The following is a 23,571-nucleotide window of genomic DNA, read 5'->3' on the forward strand; positions in this document are numbered from 1 at the left end:
GTATAATATAAAAATACTAAGTTTCCAAATTTCCTCTACTGGAGTACACACGCTTGAGAAATCTGATGGACGGCCGGTCGCTTGGAGAACGCACGGTTTTTACCGGAAAATGGTCACAAGCGTTGAGAAACAAAATTTGAGAACTTCTGCATCAGTGGAAGTTTTAGACCAGGCAATGGTCTCAATTTTAAGCCGCAAGTCATAATCCAGATGATTAAGGTCTTCTATTATCAATGGAATTTTTGTGACCAAATTAAATCGATGAAATGAGCTCATAGTCAATTTTGGACAATTTTTGCACCATATGGCTGAGTCGTGACCTTTTAAGAAATTCAGTTTCTATTTTTCAATAGGCCGGACTCCAAAGGTTTTACACTAAGTTTGGCAACTTTGGTAATGTAATTCTTGGCTTGCACTGTAACCGTTTCTGGAGAAAAGCAGGGTTTCGCTTTCTCCAGCAGATTAATTCAAATCCAAACCATCACAGACTTAGGGGGATGAGATCTTCGACGTTTTCTATTTGCCAGGGGTACGTATGATTTTTGCTTAGTGCAAATTCTTTAATTTTCCTTGTTGAATTTACGAAAGGCTTGGGATTAGTTTCCACAGGAACGTGTGCGTAATCCGAGCGATCAGTTTACCATCAGATTTTGTAAGTGTGTGTACTCCAGGAGAGGAAATTTGGAAACTTAGTATTTTTATATTATACACAGGTATATTATGCATCCATATGGAAAATTTTGGTTAAAAATTCTTATCCGTTATTTTCCTGCAGTAAAAAATGTTTATCAAAGAACTTCGTACCCGACTAGGTAAACAAGCTGCCAGATAACCTCTCAGATTTTTTTGTCACAATTTCTTTGAACGAACAGTAGCAAACATTATTGTACTTATTTTCAAGAAGATAATTTACTCTTACAGGGAACTTGGATTCTCTAATTACCCAGTTATGACTCTCGGTCAAGCTTTTCCCTCTTCCATGACCGCTCAAGTACCACTCCATCTTGTGATAAATTCTAAGAGTAACTGCTCCTTTAAAATCTACGGGCCTATGACCCCCACCTATTTCGCTCTTGTCAAAGAAGCTCAACACACTGGCAACAAAGTATTAGCCAAAATTGTTTCTAAGCTTGAAGCTTGTCACGGGGTCAATATCGTTCAAAATTTGGCCGTCCGACTTCAACGACTCGCCTTCACTGGCACGGTCCTCGTCACGGAAGCAGCTGGGTTGAAAGCGATCAAAAGCGTCGTCTCGCTGGCCGCTCCGCAAAAAGACTTTAAAATTTCGAAGGAAACTTTAGTGAATCCGATTTACATCGGGGTGGCAAACGATCTCTTTAAACCGGAGTTGTGGGATATTTTGAGCCATTGGAGGGACACTGGTCTTTTCCAGTATTGCCACAAGACAGATTGGGAAGTCAGGTTTATCCGCTTCTGGAGCTCTTTTTCTGTAAAACCTAGCGGTATGGTATCAGACGTGGTGAATGAGTTGAGGGAGTTGGGCGTCCATCTCGATATTGGACGACGAGGTGGGAACGGTGCTATAAAATTGAATATAAATCATGTTGCGACAATGTTGTCGGGTTGCTTGATTTTGGAGTTTGTGTCGATTTTAGTATGGGTGAGTGAAATAATTGCTAGTCAAGTGGAGAAAAGTGGGAATACCGTGAAAAAATATAGGGTAGAGTTGTTAGAGCTACAAATATCGAACTCATGATGTTATCCATACATGAAGTTGTTTAGTGTCGTCTCGTATGTGTGACATAAGGGAAAGCATAAGTTCACTTGAAGTTTCAACTTAGAAATATATTTCCCAAGAACAATGGGCCTACTCACGACATTATTTCACACTGTAACTTGTTTAACAAATACAGTTTGCGAACAAAACCCCATGCTGTCAAAATGTTTTGTAAAATCTCAATTTAAATTTCAAATCCTAATTTCCTAATCCTAAGTTAAGTTACGTTGATACTCTGAATATGTGAGATTTACCAGGATTATCGTGCATGTCAAATCATCAGCCGAGTCATCAAAGCAATTTTGTTGTACAATTATATAATTGTTCTGTTTATTAAAATTGTTCTCCAATAACGTAAGTACAGTCAACTTTAATTCTTTAAAATACGGTATGCGAAATGTTTACCCCTCTGCTGGGGGAAGTGGTACAGAATCTGCTTCCTGTTTCTCGAGGGCTTCCAACTCCTCGTCCGACAATTCCCCTTTTCCAACACCAATCAAAAAGTAGGTCAACAAGTCGCCCTTGCCTTTCACGGACACGTATCCTCGTAGTTCAAATTCGTACCCGTACATTCTCAGAATTTTGTAACATTCTTCAGTCACCTACTCGGTTTAATAAAAAAATCCAGTTTTCTTCATAGAGTGACATGTTTAGACCTGAATTTGCAACAAAAATTCCAGAAATGCGTACCTGCATTTTGCCAGCTTTTCCTGTGCTTTCCATTCTAGAGGCAACCTGCGATTAGATTAGAGTATTTACACAAACTTTTACCCAAGCTGACAATTTTTGATTACGATGCAATTATAACTCAAACTCTTATTCTTACATTAACGCTATTTCCCCACATGTCATACGCTGGTTTCGTGGCACCAATAACTCCTGCAAAAATAGAACGCCATGCTTAATTGATCATTTATTTATGTCTGGTAGTACACAGATCATAAAATAGAATTACCTGCGGTTACAGGGCCATGATTGACCCCGATTCTCAAAACAAACTGATTGTAGCTTTCTTTATTGATTCGGTCCAGTACATTTTTCATTTCAAATACAAATTCAACAAGTAATGATAAATGACGCCATCGTTCACGAAGTACTTCCCCCGGCTGGACTTGGTTATTTGGATTCAGTCCGCTTGCTACAATTATTAGTATTATTTGTAATTGTGCATCGTTGCATGTACAAAGTTACATAAGCATGCGCTGGTATACACTTTAGTATTTTGCACTAACCTGCCATATATGTTGACCCAATTGTTTTAATTTTAATTATGTTGTCCTTAAATTTAGGATAATCTAATATCTACAAAAGTAAAATAATAATTGTAAGACATAATTTATGCATTCATTTGATATTCATCATTTATGCAAAAGTAAAAGTATTAGCAACTTACGGCATCATAATCTGATATAACTTCATTCAAGAATCGCAAACATTCTAAGCCTTGATTGTTTACAGCGTCTTCCGTATAAAAGTCTGAAAATTATAAGAATAAGACCTGCATTTTTTTGCAAATTGCACCCACAATTTGTACCCTCATTTCAATTACGAATTACCAGAAAAATTAGGCATTGATGCAAACACGACACCAACCTCTTGATAATTATGGCTGTATAGCTGGTCATGATTTTGTGTCTTGTCCAGGAAATGTTCTGTATGTGAAGTCGTTATAAAATGCAGCCCACATTATAGTTTTAGTGCTTGCATATGCAAAGACTTACCTGCGACATGTTGCGGCATAATGTTGCACATCTAGATATACCCACACATTCAAGAATTAGAATAAATTGTACTCTAGTCTCAACATACCAAAGCTTCATTCCTTTCCCTCAGCGCCACTGCCTGCTCCCCGAGACGTCCGACATCATGCTTTTGTAAAAACAACGACCGAGACGACGAGTCCAACTGGAAATATTACAAAACTGGGTCGTTGTACATATGTCTATGTAACACGTAATTTATTGGCATTTTAGTTGGACACGAACTTGTCTATTCAACCAGCACATGAGTGCAAATATCAAGAGGAGGAATATTCCTGCCTGTGCCGACTCCAAAACCAAACTGTGGATCAAAAAACGAATATCGTAATAGTAGAAAAATTATGAAAACTTGATCACAACTTACTCAAATCCGTCTGGAAAGCTAAAGATTTCCGAATACGAGTAGGCTTTGTGAATCGAGCCCAGATTGATTACAGTGATTCCCATCAGCGTAATCAAGGCAGATGCAATTATTTTCAGCCAACTTGCCGTGTTCGACATTATGCTGAGTCCGAAAAGACAGAGGGCCAAGAAGACGGAAAAATATGCTGGGTAAGAGCAACTCAAGTCTGCCCAATGTTTCACCACTTCTTGTCGAGTCGTTAGGGCAGAGGAATTTCTAGATTTAATGCTTCCTGCTTGAAAACATGGGACCTGTGGACTCATCCAATTTTCAGCATGAATTGATTCATGATGATTAGATTACATATTTACAAGTTTGCACATTTTTACCAGGTATGAAAAATTGGTCGCTACTGCGACTATTACACAAACGATAGTGAGCACACTTCTTGCCAGCATTTTGCCCAAAAATGCACTTCGACCCGTCATAATCCATAATCCTATGACCGAGACGGTAATAATGGTCAAACTTGCCGATGTGAAGCCGACGGTTTGGAAGGAAATTATTAATGCGGAGGCTGCCGCTGTGGCTGCCACGATGCAGGTCAAGCCGAAGAAGGATTTTCCATTTGATGGATCTTCCACCTTGGCGTATGCTTTCTCTTTGTCGGTATCTTTGAATTGGAGCGTTACCTTGTTCACGGATTTAGCAAAATTTCTGAAAAAATTAGCGAAAATACAAGTATTCTGCGAACTAACTAGTTTAGTTTTATGTACACGCGTGTAATTGTTATTACTTTTGCTGTAAGCTAAGGTGAGCCTCCAATCGTTCCCCGTACGAGTTATCGTTCCCTTGTCCTTTCTTTGTCTTCTTTTCTTCGACTGAATCATCAACAAACTCGAGTTCGATAAAGAAAAAATTGCATTTATTTCAGATTGATGATAAGTACGTAAATAAGTACAACCATAATTTCATATTTACACTTACTGGGACTAAAACTTTGGTTATAAAAAATGTCTTGATGCCGGCCATTCTCAATTTCTCCTCTTGAGCATCACCATCCCCAGGTTCCACTTCAAACTGACCGTTCAGAAATTCCAATGTTTTATTGGAAATGTGAACCCGGCTGTTGAAAATAATGGAATCAATTTTACCATAACGTGATAAGTATGATTAAACATTAATAATTACCCTGGTCTTCCACTGCTTTCCATCTTGTTAGCCAATGTCACATCCTCTGAATAGACGTCAAATTGCCTATTTTTTGTAATTGCACATCATTACTTTCAGATATTATTGTGTATTTAAATTCGTGAGTTAGTTACCACTGACGCTGCCCCAGGACGCCAGCCAAAACGGCCCCAGTGTGAATTCCGACCTTGCGTATGTGATGAATTTAAAAATCCATTAATTATATTTTTCTTTAACGGTATGTCCCACTGAAATTTAAGCTTACTCGCATGTCCACATTTGAATTTGTTCGTTTTTGAAAAACTCTGCAAAATTTAAGTTGAAATGTAAAATGTAAAGAGTCCGAATTAAGCAAAAGCTAAATAATGTGCAAACTTTACTTAATAGCTTCGACAACTGCGAGACCCATGTGAACACATAGCACTGCATGCTCCGGATTATCCTCCGGAGCTCCGCATATACTGCAAGATATTTAAATTCAGCAAAGCGTGTATAATTATTCCTACGTACATATTTATTTAAATGTGTAAGTAATCGAACCAGTAGTAACAATCTCCCAAAATTTTAATCCGGACTTGCTTATGTTTCTGTGCATGTAAATCACAGGTAATTAGATAATTAGTAATCCTAGACACAAATTGAATATTTATATACAAAGATTTGCAACCTCGGATAGACTGTCAAATGTTGTAAATAAATCGTTCAGAATCTCCACAAGTTTAGACGCAGATCCGATCGCTGCTGACATTGACGTGAATCCTACGCAATACCAAATTTGTGCAACATTAGAGCTTACAATTGGCCTTAAAATCATTTTTACTCATTACCTACGATATCTGCAAACAAGATTGACACGGGTTCGTGACGATTCATGTAAATTTTCTTAAATCCCCCACCCCCGCCGCCTCCACCATCTTGATCTCCACCCCCAGACGCTTCCATGTCCTTGGCCATTCTATTAGCCAAATGTTCAAATTGTAATTCATTAGCATTATTGTTGATTTTTTACTTACCTGTCAGCCAAATGTCGTGGCAGGACAGAAAATAAAAGTCTTTTCTATTGTAAAAACAATATCATGTGGATAATTTCTTAAATTTAATACACGTGAAAAGTTTTGCATAATATTTTTACTTGTTCTTTTGTCGCCTCTTCCATCGCATCTTTGACTTCGAGGGACTGACGCGTGTCTAAAAATGCCAACCTCTGTCTCGTATCGTTAAAGTGAAATGCCATAATTCCCAGCAGATTACTCGCTCCGAGAAGAATGACATTGGCTAAAAGCTGGTTATGCAAATTATCAGAAATTTGCTAAATAGTAATTAGCATTACTTTTTTCAGCATTATTTACCTGGTTGACCAACATGGGTTGTTTGCTCCCCTTCCAGGCGACCAGCACGGTGTGACAAATTCCAATGCTACCAGAGTACAGAGCCGCCACAGGCATTTTGACCGGAAGTGTGACCCAAATTAGAAAAGACTCCAACATGACCCAACCTAGGCCTACGCGGAGGGGAAAGTTATCGCTCCGAACTGATATCGGAACCTTATCCAAGAATTTTATGCTTTAAGTCATACCATTTTTGTTACTAAAATTTTTAGTTAATAAAATTTCACCAGAATCATGGCCGTCCAAATTAGCACCACCACCGGAGGACATATAGGAGAACTGATCAGCTTTTTATTTTGCAGCAAAAGAACAACTACAAGAACGCCAAGACTGCACATTCCCATCACGACGGCTACAAAGAGTGAGTGCTGACTGTCATCTTTCTCCTTGTTATCCGCCCCTATAGAAATTATAAAAATTATTACTGATGCATTTATGTAAATAATTAAGTAGGGCCAAATGAGACCTATGAGACGTTGCGATTCTGCATGAAAACTTGTATCCGTCCACCACAAGAGATGAGTAAGGATTTGAAAAAATGCGCAGATTCCCATGCCAATTGGAAAGCAGTGAAATCCACTTCTTTTCTCGGAGATCAAGTGGTTCGAGTACGATTCTTCTACGGCAGCATTGCTGAATTTTCTAACAATTTTTAAACTTTTAGAGCTATGCATGACCGGACGTTATCGCTTTTCAGCATGAGCCCACTCCAAGTCCAGGAGGCTATTAATCACGTCAGGGGAAAAGTTCGATGCACGACAGCTATGGATAACTTTCTTTGGGGGAAAGCATGACTTTCTGGAGACGGGACAAATTAGGTTAACTTAATTATTTGAATTAGTCACATGATTATTATTTTAAGAAGCATACATCAGTACATATTTATTAAATATCTATCATGTGCATAGATACATGTACTTATTTGTACGTACATATGCACCCACATACATACATAAATATCATACAAATATATGTAGATGCATATCATTTATGTTTCCTTCTAAGGTATGGATTTAAGGTATGGTAATCTATAGTATGGAACTGCTCAAAGTCTAAATTTTAAGTCTGACAAGTAGACGAAATAAAACTGATTGATTGGTTACAGATTTTGAAAGGACTGTATGCATAAGCAGTAGCCGGGTCATAAATAGATTTAACCTTACGATATACTCGTACATTACGCATTTTGTATTATTATGAGGCACATAAATTTATGTACTGCTCTGGGAAGAGTGAAAATCAATAAATGGCAGCTTATATTTTGCTATTTTGCTTATTGATGTGTGTATGCACAAATGGATTTGAATACGTTTGACATTAGATTTGCATATGTATTTGTCCGGCTTGTATTTTTGATTATATGCACTTATATATGTACTAATGCACCCGGTCCCTATTTCAGGGTTGGCAGGTTAGTATCTTAGTTCAAAATTTCGAAACAAGACGAATAATTTATCAATGCACATCTGTAATGTGACATGGATTTGATTGCCAGTTAAAGTGACATCAGGGAGATAAACAAAAATTCTGCCATTGTCAATTGTAATTCTGATCTTCAACGGAGATATAACAAGCAGATAAATACATATAATATATACCACTTATATAGTTAATATGCATATTAATCCGAGTGAAAGTTGGCATGACATAGCTATTTGTCTCAAGTTTTCATGATATGTAATCACAGAAAAATATATGTGTATCTGTAATAAAATCCTCAATAAAATATTGTTTTACGTTAACCTTTACCTATTCGACTTTCATATTTATTACTGCAGAAAAGTTATTTCTTATAGATTAGAACAAATTATTTTTTATTGATGTTGAAAACAAGAACATTTTAACCAAGAGTGAACATAATGAACCAAGACATCAACTGATGAGCATTATGCAAATTAAATCTACTTTAGTTACTACGACAAGAGGCAGTTATAAAACAACAAGAAATGTGTTTTAAATTTCATAATTGAATCACACAATGGTAAAGCCGGCATAATTATTATTCTTGGATTTTTCCAACTCCTCAATATAGGCCGGAATGCCACCCAAATAATTCAACGGCTCCCTCTTCTTCCCCGGAATGTTGGCCCCTTGGTACCAAGAATCCGTTGGGGGAAAAAGGGAGGAGTACCACTCGTCTCTCAGGGCCTTGGTCCACTCCTTTTCACTCGGTTTTTGCGCCTCCACCCGGGTCTTGCCCTCCTCTCTCATTTTCACCATCAGGTCGACCACCCAATCGGCCTGCAGACCCCCGGAAGTAGGTCCGTTGGAGAACGCTGTCGGACCATGTGGTCCATAAAACCAGTACGTGTTCGGGAAACCATTAGTGCTCAGACCCAAGTAAGTTTCCGTCCCGTTCTCCCCACGCCACTTTTCCTGAATCGTTACACCCTCCCCGTTGGTTATCTTGATGTCGAGAATTCCCCCCGTCACCGAATCAAAACCGGTCGCCAGGATGAGGACGTCGACATCGATGACACCTTCGTTTTTCGTTTTCACCCCGGTCTCAGTAATCTCCAAGATTGGGGATTCCTTAACATTGATAAGATCCACGTTGGGCTGATTGTACACCTCGTAGTACGCTTGCTCGAGACAGGGTCTCTTCGTGCCCCATGCATGCGGCGCTTTCTTAGGCGCTAGCAAGTCCTTCTTGACGGGGTCATCTATCCTAGCGCGGATGTTTTCCGACCAAAAATCGTAGACTTCGTCGTTCGCTTCCTGGACGTAAAAAATGTCCTTGAATCCCGCCAACCAGAAAGAAAAGCCTCCATAATCCCACAAATATTGATAGAGAGCGAGTCTCTCCTGTTTTGAAGAGGAGTCAAATTTTTTCTCCGTGAAGTCCAGGTCGATTATTAAAGCGCCGAAGGTATCCTTCAATTTTCGGAAAATTTCTGGGTATCGCGATATTTCAGGGAATTTCCAAAGGGAGGAGTTCACATCGTCTTTGAGGTACTTTTGTCTCATGGGTATGGCCAAGTTGGGGGTTCTTTGATACACGGTGAGATGTTTCACGACAGGGCCGATCTCTTGAATAATTTGTACTCCCGAAGCTAAATAAATTTAATTAGGTAATTAAAGATCTAATCTACTTAATCTACATAATTTCCCAAGTCATTTTCATTCACCTCCTGTTCCGATAATGGCGACCTTTTTCCCTTCGAAATTAACGCCCTCCTCTGGCCACACGCCGGAGTGATGGATGACGCCCTTAAATTTTTCAAGCCCTGGAAAATTTGGGGTGAATCGTTTCGCTGCAAAACCCGTGCAGAGGATGAGATGTCGAGCCAACGTGGTCAGACCCGTGTTGGTTTTGACAATCCAGACGTGACGAGATTCGTCCCAGGCTGCTTCAGTGACGCATGTGTTGAAAACGACATCCTTCCGAAGTCCAAGTTTCTTATCTAAAAATGTATGTAAACAAATGTAATTAAAAATCTTTGGCTTATGAAATGAAGCGAAATGAATGCAAAAATCTCATACTGCATAAAAACGAGTTCTATTGCATTATTATTTGCGGTATTTATAACATTGCTAGCTACTAAAATGGAACTAAACATATTTGCATAGAAAATTACCAGCGTGGTTGAAATATCGTTGCAACTCTTCTCTGCCGGGGAACCGCTCTCGCCACTCAAAGTCGGACCAAACTTCTGTTTCTTCGGAGAGTTGGTAAATCGGAGTCTCACTGTCCACACGGGCGCCAGGATATCGGTTCCACCACCAAGTGCCTCCCAGACCGTTGCCTGTTTCGTAAATTTTTACGGAAAACCCAAGCTTGCGTAACTTCCAAAGGGTGTGAATTCCAGAAAACCCGGCACCGACTACCAGGGCGTCAAGAATGGTGGTGTCAGACATGTCGAAGTTAGTTTAACTCAATATCTGGAAATTGCAATAAAAATGATCATTAAATAAATATTTACATACATAGACTGTTATACGTTTTTGTAGACTTTATAAACCTTACAAAAATAACCATGTATTTGATACATTTGAAATTATAGTTATTTTACATTAATTTGCAAGCTTAGTAACTTAAAATCTTTACACAAGTAACAAAATTATGCGTAAATTGGTTCATTGTTTAGCATGAATTTCATGAACCCTAACTTTCTAGCGGATTTGCAATTTACAGATATACGGATGTGTACATACATATATTTGCACATAAATATGTACATCTCTTATTATACACTCATATATAAATATGTGCCTTTGTTAATTTGCAAAAAAACTACGTCCGAACTTACAACTATTTATCCTTCCAGACGTTAAGCTCAAAATTTTAGGGACGAAATGATCGCAGAACTTTTCTCTTCAAATGTAGAAATGCTACTGAAAAGGTGAAATAGAAGTCATGCAATGTCATTTAGTAATAATTGGAAATATGTCCCTACAAGAATTTCTCTGATAAAGGTTACTCTTTCCTTACACGTGTAATGAGCATGAATCGTGAACCTTATAACCTTGTACATGTTTCTATTTAACAAAATCATTAGTGTACTGTACAAGTCCATTTATTACTATTTTCCTGTTGCACGTGGAGATGGGTGTGATTCATTGTTTTATGTATGTATGTATGTACATATGCATATATAACCAGTTTTTGCTGTGTGACATTTGAAGATGTTTATGTTAGTACCCACTCCAGACTTATCCAGCACAGATACCGGCTCAAACTAAATTTAATGCATAACCACCACGCGTTGGACTCTGTGTTTAGCTTTATAAAAAAATTCAATCATGGTACTAACAACTTGAAAGTCAATACACGAACATAATAGTTAGCAGTGTTTGACTGGAATTTATTATGCTGCATCTTTTCCTAAACAAGTTGGTAGATCTAGCTTTATATATCCAGCCCGGTTTCATTGTTATCAAACTATTTTTTAGTCACGTAGTCAAATAAGTCATAATAGAATGATAATTAGTTTTACTGATACGCTATATTTTTTTCCTTCAATTATTTATGTACCTAGGTATGCATGTTATGTATATATGTAGGTGCGAACTCGGTAACCTCATGCATAGGACGATGATGGTTATATATTCAGCAGGAAAACTTGTAGATTTTACTAACTATTTATTTATCCAATATGACACGCCTACTTTAGATACTTAATGTAAATATGTATATGCAAATTCGTCTAGGGAAATTAAATCTATGCGTGATAAAGCTTTAATGAGTTGAGTCCTGCAGAGTTTCCATGGTAACTAATTATAAAATAATATCATAAAAACTGACTTATTCACCATAACTACATAGATAAATTTGCGCAAAATAAAAACTACTGAAAAATCCCTGCACATAATTGTATATATGTTTGCATTTACACGAGTCTGACACAGTACGTATGTAATCTAGCAGAGAAATGAGCCAAGGTTTAGAATTTTCAGAATAAAATAAATAGAACATTCAATAAGTTTCCCGGACACGGAAACCAATTGATAATTTGGTACGAATCAAATTTTATTTTTCAAATTCCTTTCAAAAATTGACCTCCCTACAAATTTGACTCTTCAAAAAAAAAAACAATTATTATTTTTCCGAATTCCACATCTCCAAAAACAACGGTTCCATCGTCTCTCTCCACTTCGCATACCCCATTGTCTCCAAGTGAAGCAAATCGGGTGAGTACAGGCCCGGATAAAATTGACCATTTCCCATGTAAAAGGCGTCCCTCATGTTCAGGAACCTCACGGTATTTCCATTATCCAAAATGGACACCATTGCATTAATTTGTTCCACCCGTTCCGTCTCTTCTGCATTAATCCTTGGGAGGATGCCGAGCAAAAGAATCTTCGTTGTTGGAAGTCTGCCCCTCAGTTCGGCCACAATGGCGGAAATTCCTCGAGCAATATCCCTCTCAGGATACCAACCAACGTTGTTTGTTCCTATTAAAAAATCAGGGTTAACAATTGCTGAATAAAAATTTCAAAATTTGCGTTCTTCACCAATTTTTAAAACGCATAGTTTCGGGGCCAAATTTTCCGTCTCGCCATTCATTGACCTCCAGAGGACGTGTTGCGTCGCGTCACCACCGATCCCATAATTGGCGGCGCCAAAAGGGGCGTAAACAGTGTCCCAGATTTGACGACCCGTGTAGTCCCAGCCCTCCGTGATGGAGTCGCCGTAAAAAAGGAGGTTGATGTTAGGCCCGTTAATTAGCGTGTTGTTCACGTTAGTTTGATATCTTTCCATCCAGTTCCAGGGCATCCAGTCCTGCTGAGTTTGCGGTTCTGGAACCCAAGGTTGCGCAGAAGCTCCGATGATGAGGATGGAACAGAGAAAGATGAAACGGGTCATTTTTAAAGTAGTGTTTCCGAAAATGGTAATGTTTCCTTAAAACAATTTCAAATTTCAGGGTAACCGTTCTATGTTGTGCATCGAGTGGAATTGTACCACTTTTGCGGTTCGTATTTTGCTTTATTTATAAATTTGCTCAACCTAGTTTATTAATTACTTGATACCTTGTAAATAAGACAAAAATGTTATTATTTTTAAATATGGGTGATAAATCAATTGAATAATGTAACTTTACTGATAAAATGGAACTTGTGATTGAATAATCGACATGATTAATTACAATACATAGATTTACAATAGGTTTATTGATTGCCGTCATAAGTTGCCATTTATTTTCGAAGTATGATTGATTTTATCGGAAAGAGTGATAAGATCGGAATTAATTTCACACCTCGATTCTGGTGTTGGTACATTTGATGCATGTTCGAATGTATTTGTGTACATATGTAGGTGTGAGAAAGATAAATTGCATGAAAATATCACGATTTCTGATCATGCTTTTGGATAAAAGTGGTCACCTTTAATCCTTTTTCGATAAATGAATCATTCCGGAATGCATCACAATTTCTAAATGTTAAATTTCAGGGAAATTAAAGGTGTATAATTCTTTGCATATGTATGTAAAATGGCTGAATAATATTAATGCATATTAATTTTTGTGATATGGAGTACCTCTAAACTTATTTATGAAGATGAGGCAATGTTCTTAGGTAAATACTGTTGGTATTCACGTCAACTGCCTAAGCGTCGTAGCTTCGCAACATACATATGCAGATATCTTCGTAACTTTGCGATGTTTGTGAAGAGTTGCGATGTGACCTTTATTTCGATTAGATTCTTTTATTTTTTATGAAATTTGCGAAGCAAAATGGGATCTATTTATGTCATAAAATATTTTTAGCTAACTCGTCGCCAAATGAATTTTAATTTCTCCTCTTATTTTCAGTTTATGTATATTCATTATAATTGGTCGTTCACGACACCGATTCCAAATACCTTGTAAAGCTGCGAAGATGTGTTGTGAAGCGTATTTACAAACATAATGGACTTGACAAATGAAGTATACTGCACGCTGTGACTGCACGTACAGATAATCACGACGACGTCTTAAATATTTCGCAACTCTTTTTTGCACATATCTAGTTTGTGAAATAATATTGATAAATAAAAGTAAAAATTTATTGGGGAAATTTAAGATAAAAAATCTCTTCATTGTCCAGAAAATTTTGCGAAATCAAGCTAATTTCGTTAACTTTAGAAGTAGCATTGATAGTTAATCTCAATTCGCGAGGATGCGAAGGTTGTCTATGGGTAGAGTACCAACCAATCACAATTTTCTCATTTACAATGCGTGTACATACATACAAGTAAGTAATTTCATGGGAATGTAAAACCTAATTTGTACTCAAAATTTCATCATTCTGCAAAATGTTACCAATATCTAAAATAGGTTCGGGTGCAAAATTGTTCCAGACACTAATCCCTCCGTTATTCCCAAGTTTGCAATTAATGATATTAATCATAATTAAGTATGACATATTGTCACTGGATTGACAACTTTGGCAGAGTCTAAGCCGTACTTAAAATAAAAAATAAACCTCTCCATCAATTCACCGAGGTGGATGGAAACGTTAAGTCTGAAATTTCCTCAGTTATCAGTGATTGGAATAATGCAATCTCAATCCATATTCGAGGAATGCAAGCTTTCAAATCTGCTTATCAGAATTGATTGGCTTATATAAAACCGATCAGCAGTTTGTCATGATTCACACTTTATTTAATCGTATCCAATTGGAACCAACTTTGGTAAAAGTTATAAAAAATGACGCCAAAATTATTTCTGGTAGTCCTTCTTGGCCTCGTAGGGTGGACCATGGGGACTCAGGAGGTTCAACAAGGTAAGATATAAACCAAAAGAACAAAACATGTTTGCAAATTTTTTTTCGCACAATTTAGCAAACGTTAAATTAATAATATATCAAATTTCTTGCAGATTCCAAGATCCTCGTCTGCTACTATGGCAGTTGGTCCGTGTACCGCCCTGGTAACGGTGCTTTTAACGTCGAAGACATCGACCCCATGATTTGCACACACATCATTTACGGTTTCGTGGGGTTGACCGTCGATGGCGTCATGGAAGTTTTGGACCCATGGAACGATTTGGAGGAGAATGATGGACGAGGTGAGGTCACATCAATGTAAAAATAGAAATTTTTAGAAAATAACGTATATTGCAATTCTTCCAGGCGCCATGAGAAGATTCACAAATTTGAAACAGATTAATCCTAACCTAAAAACTCTCCTCGCGATTGGTGGGTGGAACGATTGCGAACCATTGGTTGGAAAGAATTGCGAAAAATATGCAAACGTGAGGAAATATTACTTTACTAATTGGCAACAATGAACATTTAATCATTTGAGAAAAAAATAGATGGCTTCCACCGCCGCTAATCGTAGACGATTCATCGACAGTGTCATCCCATTTTTGGAACGCTACAATTTCGATGGTTTCGATCTTGATTGGGAGTGAGTTTAACTATTAATGTTGAAATAGTATGACTTCATATACTAAAAATAATGTCGCGATCATCAGGTATCCAACATTCAGAGGTGGTCGACCAGAAGATAAGGTATGGTCACATATCAAAAAACAATGCGTATTGTCGATCGATATCAATTAATGACGGATCGAATAATAGAATAATATGTAACTTTGACAGGCCAACTTTGCTCTGCTTTGTGCCGAGATGAGGGCAGAATTCAACTCACGAGGCTGGCTTCTCACGGCAGCCGTGTCGGCAGGCGAACCCACCATCAACGACGCCTACGACATCCCATCAATCTCACAGTGAGTGCTAATTATAAATCATTTATCCGTTATCTCATCCACTAATAATCCGAATTGACAGGTCACTTCACCACATCTTTTTGATGGCCTACGATATGCATGGTGTAAGTCACATTACAATATTTTGCATTGATGAATTGCATAAATACGTAAATATTGTTTAATTAACAGGGTTGGGAAAGCTACACTCATCACAACTCACCACAAGGCTTAATTCCAGAAGATGCCCCGCATGCAAACAGCTCTTTCCTTACTGTGGTAACTATATTTTATCCAATTTCAATGAAAAAATCAATGTAATAAATTTTTGCAAACTGACTGATAAGATTTCGTATTTGTTAGCAATATGCCGTCGACGTCTGGCTTAACGGTGGTTGTCCCGCATCGAAACTGTCCCTCGGCATGGGAACGTACGGGCGTGGTTGGCTACTTCAAAGCGAAGCTGAGACTGGATTTTATGCCCCCACCAGCGGACTTATTGATGCTGGGCCATACACCAGAGAACCTGGGATTTGGGGATATAACGAGGTGCGTGGTTTTACTAAATAATAGAAAAAGAGGACACTATTTTTTAAGAATTTATTAATATTAATGGTTCATAATTTCTTAATTTATTCTAGATCATTGAGAAACAAGCTAGCGAAGCCGGCTGGCGTGTGGTGCGAAACGCTGCGATTGTCGGACCCTACGCAGTCCAAGGAAGGAGATGGATTGGTTACGATGACGTAGAAAGTATTGGAGTGCGGGTAAGATTTCAACCCAATTATGTAATTAAATGGAAAAATTCCCCGTGGCAGAATATTAATTTGCCAATTGACTTACAGGTTCAGTACCTCCTTCAGAAGGGACTGGGTGGAGGAATGTTCTGGTCCATTGAAACTGACGACTTTAGAGGTCTTCACAGTTCGGAGAGGTATCCACTGCTTAAAACAGCGAGACGTGGCCTGTCTGGCACGATTCCAACGCCACCACCAACAACCACCCGAGACCCGACAGCACCGGTATTTAATTATTAACTAGTGCATTCATTAATTGAAGGGGAATATTAATTAAGTAAAATCTTATCATTAAACCAGACCACAACCACGACGACCCTTCCACCCGACGGTGTTTGTCGAGCCCCCGGCATTATTCCCCACCCCGAAAATTGTCGCCAGTACATCACATGTGTGCCGAACGGTTCGGGTGGATATGACCAAATCGTGACGAACTGTCCAGAAGGAACGATATTCGACCCAAATATGGGAGCCTGCAATTGGTACGATCAAGTCCCAGATGCACCTGAACTATGCAATGAAAGGGTCTGGTTTTAAATTCTCTGATAATAAAATACTTTGTGATATTCGAGTACAGATTAAAAGAAATATTAATAAATCAAGCTCTGTAAATATTCATTTGAAAAAATATATTCTCACAAAAATAATTTGCCATTTGTGGGATAAGTTGGCACAACATCATTCATACAATGAAGTATCAAATTGAAGGGACATGACCAAATTGCAAAAATTGGGTATATACAACTATTATGCAAGACATCGTAATATGCGATGTCTTGCATATGTATGTGCAAGACATGGTAATATGCAGATGGGATTTATTTGGTTTACTAGCGTTTCATCCCGGAGGCCGGTGATCTCCAACGTTTACCAGAGCTAGGTATAAATTTATTTGGTCATTTTAATTTAATCACCAAAGTACTCTGATACCTTTTATGTAATTGTCAATGTAAATAATTATGTAGATTAGGGTAACATTTGAATAAGGCATGATGTTTCCCGTGAGATGACGAGGTAACCATTCCACTCTCTTTATTTACAGAATTTTACATCGTCCTTACTTTCGTACAAGTCGGGGATCATTATTCATTTTTATTCGCGTATAATAGTAGAATTTTCTAAGTCTATGAATAAGAAAAGTTCAAGTTCACCTAGCTGTGGTTATACATTCTGAAATTGAGATACTGGACCTGCCTGAATGACAGACTGTGACCTTATCTGGTCCGTAGTTCCGTACTGATACTACACAATTCCTGCAAACGTATATACTCCTGCATGCGTTATTCGCATAATGTGTTATTCTGAGCATCGGAATTGGATTTCTAAGCGATTGCGTAAATAAAGAAAGGAATCTATTTAAACTGGTTGATAGAGGAAATGAATTATGTGTGCATATATGCATAATACTTGAGAAATGTTGGCCAAGGTCGATCTCTTTGTCGTGTTCCCCTCCCTGATGGCACAACAAGAAAGATATGTCATATCCTCCCGAATGACACAAACGTATTTTAAATGAACAAATAATTTATGGCGATTTATCATGATCCTCCTTTGATGAAGTGTCACTACGAAACTTAATTTTGAAGGTGTGTATGCATAATAAGATGCCGACAAAATATGTACAATGTCACACGGTTGGTTAATTCTACATACATACATACATAGCCAATCTTACGTCTCTTATGCGATATATGTATGCATATTTACATTAGTATGCATATCGCGTTATTAGTAGAAAAAGTGCTGTATTATATACAAAGTGTCCAATAAGTCTGGAAAATGTGGAGAAAAGACGGAAAGTTGGATGCAATCGTGTAAATTGTATGTTCTACTGCTATGTATGTACATATGTACCTCTTTACGTTAGTACAGCCATGAAATCCATCATAAACCCAGGGTCTTTCATCCATCATCAATGACAAGTTTTGTTCCCAGTCTTGCTGGTGGGTATGCATCCTTCTAGTTTTTACACACAATTCCGAAATTATGACAAAGTCGGTATGTACGAATATGCAGTAAGTATGAGCTCATATTCAATTTTTCCTTTCATGAAATTGGACTTTAAATTTTAATGCGAGTCTTTTTGTGCAACATGAAATTCTTTCTCACTGGATTCCAAGTATACGAGTACCGAGAAGTTGAGGTTGGCGTGGTGGACTATTAGCGATAAGTGAGTCGTTGGATTTTGTGATGACATAACACACCTCACAAACCACCCACCAAATAAACATTACTTTCCGCTGCTGATTAGTCACTCACTCGTCTTTCCCTGCTGAATCTTCTTATTCATGGTGCAACCGCAGAAGGTGGGATAACAGAGATCGCGTCTTTGTTTATTTACTTACTGTGTGGCCCGGTCTGCTGGCCTTGCACTCTCTGAATCTACGGATCGTCGCATGAAAATCCACTTTGGCGAATCATTCGTTACATAGCCCACGGTGTTCTATTATGAATCCTCGGAACCATCCATGTCCTCCTTCTCTCAGAATTCGCTCACAAATAGTTACATCCATAGTTCAGTGATCTCTCTGAGTCTAAGTTTTGGGACGTTATATAAAAGCCTGTGTACAAATTGATCTCGATTCTGTTGGTGATCCTGGGTCAGTTATGAAGCTACTTTCTCATCGTCCGTTCTCTTCTTCTTCTTTTGGGAGAGGAGAACGGTGCATGGTGATAATTTTGTCGTCATATTTTCTGCTAACGTTGTCTCGGAGCGAAGTGCAGCAAGGTCACCCGCAACTCCAACATTTCACACCTCCGTCAACGGTCCAGTTCCTCGGAGTATTTACGAGAAGTTCGGTAAGAAGATTGACATATGCATCTTATATAAGTAGTTTCAATTGTGATGGTAAATTCGTGGTGGTGTATGGATTAATTGATCAAATTTTCTGGTTTTGTCGTATCGCAGAGTGCCGCGTCCGTGGGGGCGTCCCTCGCCGTGGACGACATAAATGCCCACAACGTTCGGACCAACCTTCCCTTCAGAGTCAACTTGGTTGAGGAAACTGGTGTAGGAGGAGGAGGAGAGACGCATTGCGGAGCTATGGAGGACCCTGTGACTTTGATGTCCCGGCTGCTCAGTGCTGCCATGTCGTCTGCAAGTCCACCCTTCACGCCGATAACGACGAAACCTATAATCCTGGCTGGGTGTCACTCAGACTGTGTTCTCCTTGCCCAGGCGGAAAGTGATGCCATCACTGTACGTACATATTTATATGTGTGCATCACGATAATGATAAATTATGTCATAGTTTTAAGCACATTTTGCATGCAGATGTGTTACGGGCTGAGATCTTCGGTAACTCGGATGGACGATGTGACCACGTCTGAAATGTTTATGATGCAGCCAGACCTCTGCACCCTCATCATTCCTCTCACCAAGCTCGTTCTTCAATTTGGCTGGAGAAAGGTGGCCGTGATAAGCTTTGGAGGAGATCCACTCGGATATGTACGTATATAAATGTATAAGGACACGTGATTAATTAATCACACAGGTCTCACACTTTTTGCTTTCATCCAGTTGGCAGAACTTGTTGGGAGCGTTTTGGAGGAACATGGAGTGAGAGTAGGGCGTCTGGACGGGCGGGCAAGCTTTGGTCTTGTACAACAACGCAATTTTCGCATTGTTGTCGTGGTGGGTGGCGAGGTCATGGGGAGAGAAATATTGTGCGCTATCTATAAAGCGGCAATGTTTAACAACTACGTGTGGATATTCATTGGTACTGAATAATATATAACCTTGATTATATGCTTTCATGGTACGTATGTATGTATATATTTACTTGGTCCAATTTTTGATGCAGGTCCGAGTGGGAAGGAGTGGGTGGTGCAAGGAGAACATGGGGCGATACCTGGGAGTTGTAGAGTGGATCAGTTAGTAGCGGCGGCGGAAGGTCACCTCGTCCTCAGCCCCATGATGTGGCACCCAAACCCAAACTTACGCACCGTCTCTAACAGGGTAGGCATCTTCTAAAGAAAGAAAGCTATGTATGTATTTATTTGTTACACACGGGCTTTGTTGTTCCGATAATTGTATGTTCAGACAGCGGCCAGCTTCCGGAGAGAAGTAGTGCGGCGTCTGGGCGGTCAGCTGCGGATGATGGATTTTGACGAGGCCCCACTTGCCTATGACGCTGTATGGGCTGCCTACATCGGTAAATGATGTTCATTAGATGACCTCCAAACCATGTTTAACGATTATATTTAAATGCTTGAGCAACATGATAACATTACTGTAGGAGTAGCGAGCTCTCTGTTGGAATGTGGGGGTACTACGTGCCCCATCCAGATGGATGATTCCCTCAACGGGGTCATGTTTCCTGGAGTGTCGGTCAGTAAATATGACAAATAGTATCTTTGTACATGGATGTCAACTATAATTATTCCACACAGGGGAACGTATCTTTTCGCGATGGTCGGCGGAGCGTAACGGGAGTCACTTTACGCGTCGAACAGTTCAAGAATGGACGTTATGAGGAGGTCGCATTCCACTTCAATGGCAACAATAGTTGGTCCTGGGTGAGGCAGTCTATATTCGGGTCAGGTGAGTAATGGGGGGATGTGTGTACTATGTAAGTCGTGTATTCTGTATACATCACAAGTTTTACTCATCACTTTTGTCGTATTTAGAAGTTCCAGGAGACGGGTTTGACGTTGGGGATACTTTTTTCCCAGACATCCCATTTCCACCATCTCTCACCCCACCAGAACCACCTGAGCGCAGCTCTGCAAACACCCCACTTGCCCCTCCCGCAAGATTTGGCATCGCCACCTTCTTCTATCCTCTGAGCATTATATCTCAACACTACATATTATACTGCATCATCTCAACCTGAATAATAAAGGGACTTAAATATTAAGAATAATGAGAGTTCATATATGATTTAAAATTTGCAAATGAGAACAGTGCACGAAGATTTTATAGGATGATACATAAGTGGCAATTACCTAAGCATTGAATGAAGGAAAGTCATTGGCTGTCTTCATAGGTGCACATTTTATTTGATGGGCATGCGGAGGTGAAAGTGGGGAAAGTGGACGGTATATATCTGAGCAGGCAGGAAGGATGACTCTCTTTCTCCAAGTCCACTCTAACTGCGACTACAAGTGGGCAATGTCTGCTTTCTGCTTATTATATAACTTATATATAACTTATAATATAAGTATGCATCTCTATGCATTTCTATATATGTTATGTACCTCTGGTCAATGTGCATCTATGTATGTAGATAATGTCCAATGTTCGTGAGTACAAGGTATAAATTGTTTCTAGTGTACTGAGGGTTAGGCGAGATTACAGAACGTGTCGAAAATGATTAATTTTTGGCCGAAATATCCATCGCTGGATATTTTAAATGACCTCATCGTATTCCTCATCCTTTTTTCATGAGGAATGATGTTATCATTTCCAAAAAAGCCGGGCTTTTAAAGCCGGCAGCAGATTTTCTTTGAACCACTGTTCATCTAAAAGTTTGCAAAATGCATAAAAAAAATTTTATGTCCATTTGAAAAAAGTGTCGATCTGAAGTTTCAAATCAAAATTAAAGCACTGGAGGCGCATAACCGGACGTAACTAGTTTATCTTTATGCAAAATAATTTAAATTCCGAATATTAAAAAAAGAATGCCTGCGAACTGGGTGGTAATCCGAGCGTTGTCAGAGAAAAAGTTTCGCGTCGACCTCATATCTTCTGATCCTCGCTGAAGTTGTGCATATCTTGGTGAATAATTCAGTTCAGTGTACGCCCAGGGACCTGACACTTCGTGGTCAGCTGATTTTGGATTGATAAAAAAATTCTTGCCTTGTCCACATCAATTTTTCTCACGTGCGTCGGGTTTCTTACAGTCCGGGGAGCATGCGTTCGATGGATGTGGCACGATCAAATTTCTTGCCTGGTTCCTTTTTTCAACTGAATCCTTTATATTAGGCATTGGGCCATTAGAAATGACAGTTTTTTCATCATGGAGTTTGTTTAGTATTTTTTGTACGTCATTATTGCTTGGCAAACTGTTTTATCAGCATGGAGCTCTGTGGGGTCAATTTCTGGACCCGTTTTCAAACTTTCGAAATTGAGCTTTTGGGTCACGGCGCAGCTTGAACCAAGCTTCGAGAAAAGTTTCGAATATTTGGAATTAGCGCAATTGTTTAATTTATATGGGCAAATTGCTACACACTAAAAACAAACCGCTTTGTCTGAAGTAAAAAACGACTTCTCGTGAAGTAAAAAGTGCCCTTCACCCATATCAAGTAAATTCGAGCTTTACTTCATAAAAGCAACCAGTTTTGCTCTTAATGAAGTAACTAAGTAAGCTATGGATGAAGCACAGCTATCGCTCTGGATGAAGTGAGCGCAAGCTTGATTCGGGGCACGAGCATACTTGAGATGAAGCTTTATTATATGCTTCAGGTCAAGTGCATTTTACTTTTTCTAAAGGATCAGTATGCTTTAAATGAAGTTCACAAATCAAGTACGTATTATTATTTATGACGAACAATTAAATTTAAATTATCAACTACAATAACAATCAATAATCGTAAAAATTATTAGGGACGATTTCCACCAAATCCTCCCTCGATAATAGAGCGAACAGCTTGTCATTGATAAGATTTCCTGAATAAATATAAACAATTTTAATTAATACAATTTTGGTATAATTTTATAAAAATTCCTATTTATATTGTACACAAAATAATGGCTGAAGGGCTCACTTTTAAATTCGTTGACATAATTCTCCAAGCCGAGTTCTTCTAATGCACGAGTAACCTCGCTGTACTCGATTTCGTTTATATTTTGTGCAGGTCAATTCAATTATTAATTTACTTATTAATTGGGAAAAGAAAATAAGTAGGGAAAAAATTGAGCGGCCAACCTTCCGAGCCAAAAGACGGACTGGGACGGTAGTGGCGGGACAAGGCTAATGGAGGGAGCATGTCCCTATTGCTCCATCCGAGGCAAATTGGGACGACTGAGCTTTGGATGAAGTTGTAATGCTTCGGTAATGCTTCCGTTGTAGTATGGCGAACTTGGTATAAAGTGTTCGGTTACGAATGCTTAAAACGAAGTACCAAAAATTCTGCGCTTTATCTAAAGTTCTCCAATTTGCTTCATACAGGGAGACATTTACTTTAAACAAAGCAGCACAAATTTTTACTTTTCGAAAAGTAAGTTAGTTTATTTAGTGTGTACACGTTCTGTAATCTCGCCTAACCCTCTGTATGTG

The 23,571-nt window shown here is 38.8% G+C and overlaps 5 protein-coding genes and 1 long non-coding RNA gene across 6 annotated transcripts; 2 read left to right on the forward strand and 4 right to left on the reverse strand.

Annotated features, from left to right (window-relative positions):
• Positions 1-2,038: 2,038 nt before the first annotated feature.
• LOC110856647 (adenylate cyclase type 3) lies at positions 2,039-5,504 on the reverse strand. The gene is made up of 18 exons (XM_035846980.1): positions 5,413-5,504; positions 5,298-5,337; positions 5,167-5,219; positions 5,033-5,098; positions 4,829-4,967; positions 4,638-4,738; positions 4,231-4,558; positions 3,863-4,152; positions 3,724-3,799; positions 3,548-3,643; positions 3,460-3,490; positions 3,295-3,390; positions 3,132-3,214; positions 2,971-3,040; positions 2,694-2,876; positions 2,565-2,617; positions 2,429-2,473; positions 2,039-2,340 (listed from the first exon to the last, which is right to left on the reverse strand). Exons 1-18 carry the CDS (start codon positions 5,439-5,441, stop codon positions 2,140-2,142), a joined length of 1,980 nt encoding a protein of 659 aa, XP_035702873.1. The 5' UTR covers positions 5,442-5,504; the 3' UTR covers positions 2,039-2,139.
• A 687-nt stretch (positions 5,505-6,191) lies between these two features.
• Positions 6,192-7,138, reverse strand: LOC118434152. The gene is made up of 3 exons (XR_004833803.1): positions 6,887-7,138; positions 6,382-6,820; positions 6,192-6,314 (listed from the first exon to the last, which is right to left on the reverse strand). It is a non-coding gene; the product is annotated as an uncharacterized LOC118434152 (long non-coding RNA).
• Positions 7,139-8,148: 1,010 nt separating this feature from the next.
• Positions 8,149-10,828, reverse strand: LOC110842011 (baeyer-Villiger monooxygenase). Its single transcript, XM_022087714.2, has 4 exons — positions 10,671-10,828; positions 9,999-10,302; positions 9,549-9,824; positions 8,149-9,473 (listed from the first exon to the last, which is right to left on the reverse strand). Exons 2-4 carry the CDS (start codon positions 10,276-10,278, stop codon positions 8,392-8,394), a joined length of 1,638 nt encoding a protein of 545 aa, XP_021943406.1. The 5' UTR covers positions 10,279-10,302; positions 10,671-10,828; the 3' UTR covers positions 8,149-8,391.
• Positions 10,829-11,869: 1,041 nt separating this feature from the next.
• LOC110863029 (platelet-activating factor acetylhydrolase IB subunit beta) lies at positions 11,870-12,872 on the reverse strand. The gene is made up of 2 exons (XM_022112237.2): positions 12,376-12,872; positions 11,870-12,315 (listed from the first exon to the last, which is right to left on the reverse strand). Exons 1-2 carry the CDS (start codon positions 12,725-12,727, stop codon positions 11,960-11,962), a joined length of 708 nt encoding a protein of 235 aa, XP_021967929.1. The 5' UTR covers positions 12,728-12,872; the 3' UTR covers positions 11,870-11,959.
• A 1,600-nt stretch (positions 12,873-14,472) lies between these two features.
• On the forward strand, positions 14,473-16,969 carry LOC110855773 (chitinase-3-like protein 1). The gene is made up of 12 exons (XM_022104167.2): positions 14,473-14,625; positions 14,721-14,909; positions 14,974-15,095; positions 15,159-15,253; positions 15,321-15,357; positions 15,448-15,575; positions 15,637-15,679; positions 15,747-15,833; positions 15,918-16,103; positions 16,196-16,321; positions 16,400-16,576; positions 16,652-16,969. Exons 1-12 carry the CDS (start codon positions 14,550-14,552, stop codon positions 16,886-16,888), a joined length of 1,503 nt encoding a protein of 500 aa, XP_021959859.1. The 5' UTR covers positions 14,473-14,549; the 3' UTR covers positions 16,889-16,969.
• Positions 16,970-18,460: 1,491 nt separating this feature from the next.
• On the forward strand, positions 18,461-21,210 carry LOC110842080 (gamma-aminobutyric acid type B receptor subunit 1). The gene is made up of 9 exons (XM_022087793.2): positions 18,461-19,150; positions 19,260-19,550; positions 19,626-19,799; positions 19,872-20,070; positions 20,155-20,309; positions 20,394-20,505; positions 20,590-20,681; positions 20,744-20,894; positions 20,981-21,210. Exons 1-9 carry the CDS (start codon positions 18,959-18,961, stop codon positions 21,184-21,186), a joined length of 1,572 nt encoding a protein of 523 aa, XP_021943485.2. The 5' UTR covers positions 18,461-18,958; the 3' UTR covers positions 21,187-21,210.
• The last annotated feature ends 2,361 nt before the right edge of the window (positions 21,211-23,571 follow it).

This window comes from Folsomia candida, unplaced genomic scaffold (assembly GCF_002217175.1).
Source record: "Folsomia candida strain VU population unplaced genomic scaffold, ASM221717v1 Fcan01_Sc001, whole genome shotgun sequence".
NCBI classification, from domain to species: Eukaryota; Metazoa; Arthropoda; class Collembola; order Entomobryomorpha; family Isotomidae; genus Folsomia; species Folsomia candida.

What these genes read in the sequence shown, in the direction of transcription:
- LOC110856647 (XM_035846980.1), bottom strand. Translation starts at nt 5,441, where the DNA reads ATGGGTCTCGCAGTTGTCGAAGCTATTAA. An exon ending in CACCTTAGCTTACAGCAAAA is followed by an intron (nt 4,559 to 4,637) that starts GTAATAACAATT and finishes TAATTTTTTCAG; the next exon opens with AAATTTTGCTAAATCCGTGA. An exon ending in TTATATCAGATTATGATGCC is followed by an intron (nt 3,041 to 3,131) that starts GTAAGTTGCTAA and finishes TTACTTTTGTAG; the next exon opens with ATATTAGATTATCCTAAATT.
- LOC110842011 (XM_022087714.2), bottom strand. Translation starts at nt 10,278, where the DNA reads ATGTCTGACACCACCATTCTTGACGCCCTGGTAGTCGGTGCCGGGTTT. An exon ending in ACGATATTTCAACCACGCTG is followed by an intron (nt 9,825 to 9,998) that starts GTAATTTTCTAT and finishes ATACATTTTTAG; the next exon opens with ATAAGAAACTTGGACTTCGG. An exon ending in CGCCATTATCGGAACAGGAG is followed by an intron (nt 9,474 to 9,548) that starts GTGAATGAAAAT and finishes AAATTTATTTAG; the next exon opens with CTTCGGGAGTACAAATTATT.
- LOC110863029 (XM_022112237.2), bottom strand. Translation starts at nt 12,727, where the DNA reads ATGACCCGTTTCATCTTTCTCTGTTCCATCCTCATCATCGGAGCTTCT. An exon ending in ACTATGCGTTTTAAAAATTG is followed by an intron (nt 12,316 to 12,375) that starts GTGAAGAACGCA and finishes ATTTTTTAATAG; the next exon opens with GAACAAACAACGTTGGTTGG.
- LOC110855773 (XM_022104167.2), top strand. Translation starts at nt 14,550, where the DNA reads ATGACGCCAAAATTATTTCTGGTAGTCCTTCTTGGCCTCGTAGGGTGG. An exon ending in GGTTTCGATCTTGATTGGGA is followed by an intron (nt 15,254 to 15,320) that starts GTGAGTTTAACT and finishes CGCGATCATCAG; the next exon opens with GTATCCAACATTCAGAGGTG. An exon ending in GTGGTCGACCAGAAGATAAG is followed by an intron (nt 15,358 to 15,447) that starts GTATGGTCACAT and finishes TAACTTTGACAG; the next exon opens with GCCAACTTTGCTCTGCTTTG.
- LOC110842080 (XM_022087793.2), top strand. Translation starts at nt 18,959, where the DNA reads ATGAAGCTACTTTCTCATCGTCCGTTCTCTTCTTCTTCTTTTGGGAGA. An exon ending in GAGGAGATCCACTCGGATAT is followed by an intron (nt 19,800 to 19,871) that starts GTACGTATATAA and finishes GCTTTCATCCAG; the next exon opens with TTGGCAGAACTTGTTGGGAG. An exon ending in TGTATGGGCTGCCTACATCG is followed by an intron (nt 20,506 to 20,589) that starts GTAAATGATGTT and finishes ACATTACTGTAG; the next exon opens with GAGTAGCGAGCTCTCTGTTG.